At 37.5% G+C, this 12,500-nt stretch overlaps 1 protein-coding gene across 4 annotated transcripts in view; it reads right to left on the bottom strand.

The window, feature by feature from the left end:
• The window catches only part of LOC308697520 (RNA-binding motif, single-stranded-interacting protein 3-like), a 45,404-nt gene that overhangs the window by 24,040 nt on the left and 8,864 nt on the right, over window positions 1-12,500 (bottom strand). For 2 of the 4 annotated variants that reach the window (XM_081376835.1, XM_081376838.1), the window contains exons 2-5: window positions 12,083-12,231; window positions 10,834-10,892; window positions 6,532-6,623; window positions 891-1,048 (exon numbers count right to left, since the gene is read on the bottom strand). In XM_081376835.1, coding sequence (XP_081232961.1) covers window positions 891-1,048; window positions 6,532-6,623; window positions 10,834-10,892; window positions 12,083-12,231 — 458 coding nt within the window. The remainder of the gene's footprint in view (window positions 1-890; window positions 1,049-6,531; window positions 6,624-10,833; window positions 10,893-12,082; window positions 12,232-12,500) is intronic. The other 2 variants (XM_081376837.1, XM_081376836.1) reach the window with 2 other exon arrangements.

The raw sequence follows: 12,500 nt of genomic DNA, 5'->3' as shown, positions 1-12,500 counted from the left end.
TGCAACATCTGTTGTTTAGTACAAATGCACATATTGCCTGGACCATATTAAAATGTTTAATATTTTTATATTATATTTAAAACGAAAAGAGGCAGGTTTGTGTTTTATATTTCGTTTTGTTGTAAAAAGGCAAACGTTATATGCAGTGAATATAATCAATAAGCGTTGCCTGAACCACATTTGTGTGGCTATAATGTTTAAGATTTCTTTAAATGAAAACGAAAAGAGTTAGTATGGTGTTTTATAACATATTTCATTGCCTAAAATATACAGAGATAACCGGAGTAGCAGAGCGAGCTGAGTGAAGGTGGGCGGGGTGACGCGCGCTGCGTCCTTTACCCATATATGGATTGGCCAGAAGGTGGGCGGGGTTAGGATTTCCCAAGATTTTCCAAGATGGCGCCGCCCATACCCCCCATAAACGGCTTCAAAACCGTTCTTCAGAAAGTCTATGGGTGACGTCACAGACGCTTTGTCCATATTTTTTACAGTCTATGAGTGTAACGCAGGGAATTGTGGGAATGTCAATTTACGTTTTTTCCACTGTAAATTATACAATGACTTGTTCTTTTTCACTTCCAAAACCTGTAAATAAAATAAAATAAAAATAAAAACTGTTAACTGTATTTTACTGTAAAATTACATTAAATGTACTGTTTGTTCTATCACAGTTATTTACCGTATACAGTATGGAAACTTTCAGTTAACAGCCAATTAACAGTTTTTCACCGTAGCATTTTTACTTTTACCGTTAAAATCACAATAATTTTTTACAGTTGAACCTCATTAGCACAGAATACATGAAAATAGCTTATTTAAAGTCTATTAATACTCTGTCTACTGAGGTTATAACATATAAACACACACACACACACTCAGCGCTGGTTTACCTGGCGAAGCCGACGCCTCTGCTCGCGCCGCTAGCGTCTCGTAACACGCGCGTGGAGATCACATGACCGAAGGGTCGAAGCACCGCCTCCAGCTCCTGTTCATCCATAGAGACGGGCAGATTAGACAGGTACAGGTTAGTGGGGTCCTGCTCCTGCTGCTACAGACACACACACACACACACACACACACACACACAGATCACTCATGTGACAACACTCACATTTTATGCTGTAATTGACAGTTTGAAAGATTAAAATTAATCAAACATTGTTGTGTTGCATTGCAACTTCAGAATCAAAGCAATAAAACATGTCTAAAATAAAACAGCTATATAATTAAAATAATATGGAAAATATATATATTTTTTAATTATTCGAAATGTTAATATTGTACAGTATATCAGTGATACTAAAATAACATTGCATCTGAGAAACACAGATAAGTTTTACATTTGGGATTTTCACTGCATTTTTAATTAACAATTATGCATTACATTATTTGCAGAATCATGCATGAGGGCAAATGTTTGATTGTGTCAGTCGTGTGAACATGAACACGTGTAAAGGTCCGAAATTTCCGCACTGTTAAAACTAAATACGACCCTAACGTCGTGTCAATCACGTTTACACACTGCCTCCAAAACTTTCCTCCGTTTTCTACATCCAAAGCAAGCGTTTTGAGAGGTGTCTGAAGATTCAGAGCCACTGAATGATGAATACGGAAGAAAAAAAATGCATACGAAAATTTCGGACTGTAGAATGTGAGTTTGTGATGACAGATCAGGGTTCGACTCATTCACACACTGATAGACCAACACACTAATAAACACTCATAAACAGCAGTGAGACAGACTAATAATATAATGAATGAATGAATGAATAAATAATATAACATAGTATATAATAAATACAATTTAAATAATTTAATATAATAATTTTATATACTACAAAATGTATACATAATATGAACATTATGTGTACATTTAAGAAATATAATTTTTAATAGTTATTTAAATTATTATATTTAAAATATTTAATTATAATATTTCTATAAATATTTACATATAACTTATATATATATACAGGAAAAGTGTGACAACTAGCCCAACAACATCTGTCATGTGAGTGTGTTATGGTCACTCTAATCCATGAAGCCACACACACACACAGAATGCTTACTGTATTTATGTATGTATGTGTGTATGTGTGTGTCCATCTCCTACTGGCATGTACATGTTCAATGTGTTCCTTGTTTGGAAGGATTGCGTGACTGGCACAGGAAGCAGACGTGCCTGGCAGTGTGTGTGTGTGTGTGTGTGTGTGTGTGTGTGTGTGTGTGTGTGTGTGTGTTTCCTCCTGTTGTGTAAACAAACGTAAACACACACTTGGACTCCTCCGCACATATGTTCTTTCCGACGCTCTGATAATTGTGAGAAACCTGTGTGTGTGTGTGTGTTTGTTGTTGAATATGCTTTCAGAAATGACACAAATACTGAGTCTGATCATGTGACTCGCAGCGGCTCGGTCACATGACTCGGTTCACATCTCTCATCACAAGAGGTTAATGTGAGTTTAAACGTTTAATTTCCTCTCATTCTGTCCGTATTCAATGCTCCACGTTCTCATGAAAACTTCTAGACCTTTTACCGCCTCAGATTAGACGAACAGATGAAGCTCTGAGTCTAGCGGAGAGCAGACGGAGACTTTCTCCTGAGAAAAACACTAATGTTGATTAATGGATCTTTTCTTTCACGATTTTGTTTCAGTTTCTTTCCATAAAATAGCTAATATTTAAGAATATGAACATTCCACTTCTGCATCACATCCACTGTAAAAGAAATGGTTTTAAAACAATATATAGATATTTTGAGTAAGTCTTACAAGAAAATATAATTCCAGCACTACTAGCCTAAAAATATCAAAATTCTGTTCCTTTTTGATACTTTGCTAAATGTACTAGCAATTCTATTAGTGAAAATTGTTTCTAAACTACAATTAATATGTGCACTTTAAAATCCCACTTTTGCAGAAAATGCAGAAAAAAATAGCATTCAATAGTATTTTTTAGGCCATTTAGTTAAATATTAATATTATATATCATTAAATAAATTAGTTATAATATAAATTCATATTAAACAGCAAGAACTTACAATATCACTAATGATGCACTTTGGGCAAAGCATAGTGACAAACATTACATATATATAAATATTTGTATTATCAAATTTAACAAATGTACCTTTATGTGGCGTTTTTGATCATATTTTCTGTAATCCGGAAGTCACCATTTCAGTAATTAGTGTCTCTTGTTGGTTTATATAACTTGTTTTTGTTTCATATTTTATTTCAGTTAAAGTTCACGTAACAAACCATCACTGTGTCCAAATATGCCTACTTCCAGACTATATGGTATGCGAACAACTAGTGAGCCGAGTAATTCATAAACAGTAGGCGAAAAGTCCTATTTCCGGCGGGATTCTGAAGTGTGCATGTGATGGACAGTTTACTATCCCATGATGCCGTGGGAGAGGATTTATGAACGGAGGATTTAAGCGATGCGACTGACGCCGTAGGTCACATGACCATGACAACATGGCGGATGAAGGCCATCTGGATTTCATTCACACTATATAGAACACACTTTATTAACAGTTGCGAAGTAAGTTTCAAACCCAGTATAGTTCCTACTCTACAGTATGAGATGTCAGACGCACTGCCTGTTACAACAAACAAGTGTGTGTGTTTATGTATCCATGTGAAATTATAATATGTGTGTGTGTGTTCTCTAGAGGTTTGTTCAGTACACGTAAACAACATGCAGAATATATTTGCTCTAAAAAACAAGCTCATTATCATAAACATTAATATGCAAATATATAACCCACATAAAAATGACCATAGTAATCATAGTTTCATCTAAATCACCATTGCTGCAGTAAAACTATAATAAATCACGATGATATCTCCCTTAAGACACTTTCATAGTCTTCCGGTCCTGTCTTTCAATCAGCGCACTGCATACACAAGTGTACTTGTAGTAGCTCACGCCACTTGCTGATTATTTACAGTGTGCATAATTCACACAAAGCATCATGGGAATAGTGTGGATACAAATCTCTATTCCTGTGGAAAACATGGCCTAATGAGTGCCGGATGTTCCCGCCATTTCAGGTGAGGGAGGAAATTTACATGTGATTAGCATCTCATTATCATATGATTATAGTGAACCGACCGCAGAAAACAAAACTGAAATATCATTATTCAAACTAACTTGAAACCAGAACTGACTCGGTCTACTTGTGTGTTCCTGGTCGTACTGTGAATGATTTATCAGTTATTCTAAAAATAATAATAAGAAGAAAAGAAGATATTTCATCAAAATGAATAACTTTCTCCACCTCAGAGCAACTTTTCTGTTCCACTGAGGCCATCTGTCTGAGTTCTGGAAGAGACGGCTAGTTTTGAAGGGCAATGTGAGGGAGTTGTGGGTAGCAGAGGAGAGAGATGCATTATGGGATTGGGTTCGCTGCCCCGCTGCTCTAATTACAGTTTGAGGTCAGAAACACAGAAACACTCTCAGAATCATCTCACACTGAATACAGGGTTTCAGTTTCAATACATTTACCCAAAGAGACTTAGTCAAACAAAAGCAAGTCATCATAGAGCCTAGTGTCAAAAATATTGTTAATAATAATAGTTTAATAATAAAAATCGGGCCATAATTAATTTCGTTATCTATACCCAAATTTAAGCTCTCTTAAAAGGACTTGTATTATGCCATTTAAGATGTTTAAATTTATTTTTATTTTAAAACCTTAAATGTGTTCAAACTGAACGAGTTTTTAAAGGAGAACTCGGCAACTCTAGCGAACTCTAGTCACTTCTTCGCTGATTTTCCCTTTTGTTGTCGCATGTTTTCCCCACGAGCTCCCCCTACAGCTGTGGTGGGGCGTATATTTCACAACACAGTCGTAAAAAACTCACTTGCGGCGGCCTCCTCCCCTTCTCTACCGCTGCTCATGTGCGTTTGTTTTGATCGGAGCAAGCCAACTGTATGGCGTGGAGCTATGTCTACTGAGGTGGGTAATCTGGTAATACATCATAAATGCGTGTGTGTTTATGTCGAATTGCCGTAAAGCAATTTGTGTTTCGCGCTCGTTCTCGTTCTCGCTTTCGCTTCTCACGAGACTTCCAATTTCTATCTTGCCGGGACGGTAGTGAACAAGTTGCAAGGTTGGTTTTCCGCCTGGGAACGCTGGGGGGAGCGGGGAAAGTCACCAATATCACCAGAACAGGTTGTTTAACCATCCAAATGATTTCTAGACAGTTTTATTAAGTTAAAAAAGCTACCAAGTTCTCCTTTAAGAAGCATGTGACTGTATTTACATGCACCGGTTTCTATCAGTGCGAATCAGGTCTGTTTACACGGGCATCACACACACACATTACAGACTGAACCTCTGAGCATTTGATGAGAAGCTCGAGTCCTGAATGAGAGATTCATTTAGAGTCACATCACCTGACTCTCTGTGTGTGTGTGTGTGTGTGTGTGTGTGTGTGTCTGAGAAATCTGTTAGACCAACTAATTAACACCCGACTCGACTGTCAAACAGTAACGAGAGAGAGAGAGAGAGAGAGAGAGAGAGAGAGAGAGAGCAGATTTATTGAGCTCATAAAGGAGGAAAGACAGAAAAGCGCTTCTCATGAATATAGAACAACTTTGACTTAAAGTCACAATGAAACCAAAATGGACAAAACTTTTTCTTTTCTTTTTTAAATGGAATGTTGCAGTGTTTATACTAAATGATTTATTGGTGCACATCATTATTGTTTTAAATTCATGTTTCCATCCCTCTTGCAGCATCTCTTCTCTTCTCTGATGATGTGGGCGGGGCAACCTGTCACTCACATGAGATCCACCAATAGCAAACCAATCATCCAATCATCCAATTAATTCCTCACAGACAAAATCAAGCCCCGCCCTTCATTTGTTCTTGTTTGAGAAGCAGTTTCACGTCACAATAGTAAGAAAAGACGAGCACAACTTCATGCCGACTTTAAGCATTAGAGAGATAAAACTAGTAGACAAACATATACTAGTTCTCTGACCAACATCAAGATGAAAAACATCTTGAAAACGTTAACTGAAATAAAATAACATATACAATGCAACATTTCTCATTTTCTATCAGCTCAACTTGATGTTCTAAAATAACTAAAACTGAAATAAAAAAAATAATAAAAACTATCTCCATAAAACAAATGAATGAAAATGCAATAAAAACTAAATTACTAAAAACTTTACTAAAATTAAAAATTTAAATGGAAAATACTTAAATAAAAACTAATTAAAAATATTAATAAAACTATAATAGTTTATCAATGATACTAAAATAACTCTGTAAAGAGCTAATTAAACATTTTACACTTTTATCCAAAACGACACTGCGTTCATGTCATGCTACATATTCCCTCATTCCCTGGGAGTCGAACCCATGACCTTGGTGTCGGTGCATGAAATATGTCTGCTTTTAAACACATCAAATGTCTGTTTGAATGTGCAGAAGATAAAACAGCTCATACAATCTCCTGTAACAGTCGTGAGGATGATGAAGATGATGAAGGGATGAAGATGTTTTACCTTCGCCATCTGCGCCTGCACACCGCTGGCCTTCAGAGACAGAACAGCCTTCTGCGCCGCCGCCGGACAGTCGAAGTCCACGAAACCATAACCTGCAGACACGGCAGAACCGCAACGTCAGGTCACATGACCAGTATCATCAGGTCACATGACCAGTATCATCAGGTCACATGACCAGTATCATCAGGTCACATGACCAGTATTATCAGGTCACATGACCAGTATCATCAGGGCTGCGTTCAGCCCCGACAAAACGTTGGACGTTTTATAACAGAAAGGGTGATGCGTTGAACACTGTTCTGATGACGCAAGAGTTGCAACTATGGCAGCTGAGAAGGCCATTCTTTGTGTTCTTTGTGAAGAATTTTCAGAGCCTGATGAAGTCGGTATAAATATGTGTTTAATACTGCAAAATATGCCTGATGTTACAGTTACTGCACTTGCCACCCAGAACAAAAGAGAACATCCCAATCGAGTGAAGGGATTGCTGGAACTGAAATGGAAGCACACATCTTACCTAATTCAGACTAAAACACATCTATTTAGTCTCACATATTCTGACTTTATTTGTAGTTCATACCGTTTTAATACCCTGTATTTTCTTTCTCATTTTTAGGAAAAGCACTTAATTACCATTGTTTATTTCTATACCAAATGTCATACACTTGCAATGAAGCTGAAAATATAAACAACTACATCATTATGTTGATATCCTATATTTTTACAATAAAACTTAGGACAAACATGTCTTCTAATATCCTCAGTTGTTGCGTATACCGAGCTGCATCGAACACATTTGTACATTACTTTCCTTGAACCCATTGTGTGAGTTCACTTTAATACTGCGTGCTTTATATAGCCTACATGTTGCTGCTGATTGGACTGCAGTTCTGACACACCCACCAAACAGGAGAAAACGTATCTCAAACCCCGTTGCACACCGTTTCCAGGAAACATGACGTTCAACCCGGAAACCGTAGCAAAACGTTGTGCACCGTTTTGAACTTGAACGTGCCCCAGGTCACATGACCAGTATCATCAGGTCACATGACCAGTATCATCAGGTCACATGATCAGTATCATCAGGTCACATGACCAGTATCATCAGGTCACATGACCAGTATCATCAGGTCACATGACCAGTATTATCAGGTCACATGATCAGTATCATCAGGTCACATGACCAGTATTATGAGGTCACATGACCAGTATTATGAGGTCACATGATCAGTATCATCAGATCACATGACCAGTATTATGTGGTCGCATGACCAGTATAATTAGGTCACATGACCAGTATTATCAAGGCAAGGCAAGGCAAGTTTATTTATATAGCACATTAGTTGATGAATTAACTAAAAAAGTAACAATGAGAAATATATATATATATATATATATATATATATATATATATAACAGCATTTATTAACCTGTCAATGTTAGTAAATAAAAATGTCAATGTTCATACAATCACATCTTTTAAAAAATCTTCAGAGTTTTTTTTCAAGTTTTTTATGATTTTTTAAGAAGAGTTGCTCTCATTACTTAATGCTTAAATACAACAATTAATTTGAAATAACCCAATAAATTCATAAAACATTTTACCTTTGTGAGATTTAAGTCAAGTTGGAGGTTATCCTAACTTTAACTTATTTACAAAGGTTTTTAAGAAGATTATTTTCAAGAACTTTGCATTCTTCTTAAGTTTTGATTTCAGAAAAAATCTTAAAGTCCCCCTGTGGTGTAAATCCAGCTTTTAATATTGTTTATGTGTCTATGTGGTGTTTTTAATCTGCTTTAAGACAAATCATGTGTAAATTCATAAGTCGACAGCATTGCTGAGTATTTCCTCCTTAAAACTGCAGTGAACCAAAGACAGTCTCAAAAACACGCTTTGAAATCGCTGGTGTTTCTGACGTCACAAACTACCTTGTAACCAATCAGATCAACGTGTGATCGTCAACCAGTGGATCTCTGAGCTGAGTGAGTGAGTGGAGGCGGGGCTCATTTGCATATTAATAGAACCGCACATAATAAATGAGGCAAGGGTGTCGAGTTACATTCAAGCTATTTTAAGGCATGAAGAAAAAAACATTTAAATATGTAATTTTGGTGATTAAAGATGAGTTTTAAGGAGTAAAATTACAGACCACAGGAAAGAACATTCTTAAGAAGCATTTTTGGAAATTCTTAAATGGCACTTAAGAAGATTTTTATTCAAAATAATGTTTCCTGAATCCGTTCCTCATCCTTGAGCGGATCACGTCTAAAAGCACTTTGTGAAACTGCGTTCAGGAAAACCAGGACTCATTTCATCCCAACGTTTTCATGATCCGATCACCTTTAACCAGGCGTCGTGTGAGAAACGCCTGAAGACCCTCAGGATTAAACCCTCCACTCGCTCGTCTCCTTGGCAACAACCCTGCGTTTTCTGCTCCGACTTCACTTTGTGTTCCCCATTTTTCCTGACCTCATCCATCAGCGAGTCGGGAGGAAACCCGCAGACCCGATTAATGAGTTATGAGATATTTATGAGTGACCGCTCTTTCCCACAATCCCCCACTCGTCCTTTATTTTCCGCCACACCTTCATTCTCGGGGCTGTATCAGCAGATAAGGGTCATACTGGTGTTAATTAAAATTTCATGGCAGATTAAATGCGTACACACACACACACACACACACACACACACACACACATACACACACACACATACACACACACACACACACACGCAGTGTTTGGATTAAAGCCGTCAGCAGCGGCCCGTTATCCAGGAGAGATGAAGGTTTAATTAGAGGGGAAGTAGGTTATAAGACCCTCTTCACACATCAAATCCTCAAATCCTTCCTCACGGACACACTGGGAAAAAATCATACCAGCGGAAAGTTTTAGGAGTTACAGAAGGGCTAGTTAACCCTAAGAAGCCTACAGTGTCATATTTGATACTCGAAGGCCTGTAAATACTGTAAATGTACTGATAAACCTGTCGCACACAATCTAAAACAATTATATTAACCCTATAAAGCCCACTGTATCATACATGATGCATGAATTTTGAACTTTGATTGATAGTTCAGACTCTTATCCAGTAAAAGTCGTTCAGTGTAATTGTACAAGTGTCCTTCAGCTCGAGCTTCACGAGTCTTTCTGTGTCAGATCTGAGCTGATTTATCAAGGAAACGCAAGAATAACTTTAATATTGTTAGTAATATTTCATCTGGACTGAAGCAGGTTTACTTGATTATCATCATCATTTATTATAAAAATCATGAGTATCAAATATGATCATCGGGTTTATTTGTTCATCTCTCTATCATCATTGTGTTGCACTACATTATGTTTGAAAACTACAGAGCTTTGATTATAAAACTGAGCATTTAAATATCATCTCACTATATTATTGGCAGATATTGATATTAGTAACCATTTTATGTCTGTATCTGCTGTACTATTATAAAGATCTCATTGATTCACATTGCAAAAATCATAATTTCATCAGTTTTTGTCCATATAAATATCAACATCTGCACCAGATTGCATATTTGTGCTCCTATATGTGAGCCATAAAAGCCTGACGTATCAAATATAATTCAAAACTCATGCAATTATTTAGTGTAAAGGTTCAATAATTGACGCTGTGAGATGCTGAAGAAACAAATGAAACGAGCAAGAGAAAGATGAACAACTAGATGCAGTTATAATCTGACTATGATGAGATTTAGGCAATACACTTTCCCTCATGTTTATGCAATACTTCGATCAAACTGATGCAGAATCATGAAAACTGCATGTAAACGGGAGTGAAGAGGTTTGCTCGTGTCATCTAATCTTCTTACATCCATTAGTGGTGCTCAGAAACTAAATATATTAAAGCTAAAACATCTACATAAACTATAGATATAAACTAGTTGACCCTCCCTGACACATAATCTGTTTAACATTATATAATAACATAGTGCTGACAGACAGGCAACTAATCGCATCCAAAATAAAAGTTTAATGTATGTGTGTGTGAACGGTGTATAATTATTTCGTATATATAAATACACACACACGTATATATTTAAGAAATATTTGCCTGTATATATATTTATACATAATTTATATTATATGTAAATATAAATATTTTATATATAAATACCAAATTGTTCTTAACTATATACATGCATGTGTGTGTATTTACATATACAAAATAATTATACACCGTACACACACACATATATTAAACTTTTATTTTGGATGCGATTAATCATAATTAATTGTTGCCCAGCACTAAATAACATAAAAGCAGGCGTTTACCTTTGCACTGGTTTGTGTTCTTGTCCAGGATGGCCTTAGTAGAGACGATCTTCCCATATCTGTGAGGATAGAAATGATAAACATTATCAGACATTAATAAAACATCAATCCAAGAGCATCATGGGTACTTTTACACAGTGTGCACATGCACTGCAGTTTTCACCAGCGTCTCGTTTTCCCTTTTATTTGCACGTTCATCCAGCACTTTTATGCATTTAGCAGACACTTAAAGCAACTTGCAATAACACTTTTGAAACATTTTATTTCTCGCTTTAAATCAGTTATGGTGTTAATAAAGGTTTCTGTCACCCGAACAGTCAGAGGTTCGTTTCTCCTGATCATTTCTGCAAATACAGAGGCTGTTTTTATCCTGTAAGAGTCTGAATCTCTTTCACATGCACACAATGTTGTGTAAATACGGCGGTATAGTTTGTGTAGTTCAGTCAGAGTGTGAGTGTGAACTCAGCATGTGTGTGTATAAATAAACTCAACCGTGTCAGTGTGTCTCAGTCTGTCATCTTTCCTCCAGCAGGGATAATTGTGTCGTTTCCCACGGCACTGGAAACACTATTTACAGTGTGTGTGTGTGTGTGTGTGTGTGTGTGTGTGTGTGTGTGAGTGTGTGTGTATGAGTGTGTGTGTGTGTGTGTTTGTGTGAGAGTGTGTGAGTGTCTCTGAGTGTGTGTGTGCATGTGAGTGTGTGTGTGTCTGTGAGTGTGTATGTCTGTGAGTGTGTGTGTGTCTGAGTATGTGCGTGTATGTGTGTGTGTGTGTGTGTGTGTGTGAGAGTCTGTGTATGTCTGTGTGTGTGTGTGTGTGTGTGTGTGTGTGTGTATATGTGTATGTGTTTGTGAGTGAGTGAGTGTGTGTGTGCATGTGTGAGTGGTTTGTGAGTGTGTGTGTGTGTGTGCATGTGAGTGTGTGTGTCTGTGAGTGTATGTCTCTGAGTATGTGAGTGTGTGTGTCTGTGAGTGTGTGTCTCTGAGTATGTGTGTGCGTGTGTGTGTCTGTGAGTGTGTGTCTCTGAGTGTGTGTGTGCGTGTGTGTGTCTGTGAGTGTGTCTGTGAGTGTGTGTCTCTGAGTATGTGAGTGTATGAGTGTGTGTGTGCGTGTGAGTGTGTGTGTCTGTGAGTGTGTGTCTCTGAGTATGTGAGTGTGTGTGTCTGTGAGTGTGTGTCTCTGAGTATGTGCGTGTATGTGAGTGTGTGTGTGAGTGAGTGAGTGTGTGCGCGCGTGTGTGTTCACTCACGGTTGGCAGAGTTTGATGAGGTCTTGGTCGGTTGTTCCAGGATGAAGTCCTCGTATGTACAGGTTGGTTTTGCTGAGCAGCTCCACTGGACTGGGCGGGGCCATCAAGTGAGGGGGCGTGGCCATCTGGTGATGGGGCGGGGCATACGGCTGATAAACACAGAGGGAGCGGGGTTAACCTGAAGGTTCTGAGGAAAAGATATACAGATCTCCTCCCACAATAATCATCCATATTAACATCTTTTCTCCTTCATTAACATATCCAGCATCTAACAATGAGTACATTAAATCTGAAAATTACTGTACTGGTGCAAAGGAAGATAATACGACAGCCAAACGAGCCGATATTCACATGTTAAATCTTAACATGTTTCTGGATCAAAGAGCAGCAAATCGTGCTCGTTTTTATTGCTTCAGTA

The sequence above is a fragment of the Scardinius erythrophthalmus genome (assembly GCF_964197995.2).
Source record: "Scardinius erythrophthalmus genome assembly, chromosome: 10".
In the NCBI taxonomy this organism is placed as follows: Eukaryota; Metazoa; Chordata; class Actinopteri; order Cypriniformes; family Leuciscidae; genus Scardinius; species Scardinius erythrophthalmus.
This window is presented reverse-complemented; position numbering and strand designations above follow the sequence as displayed.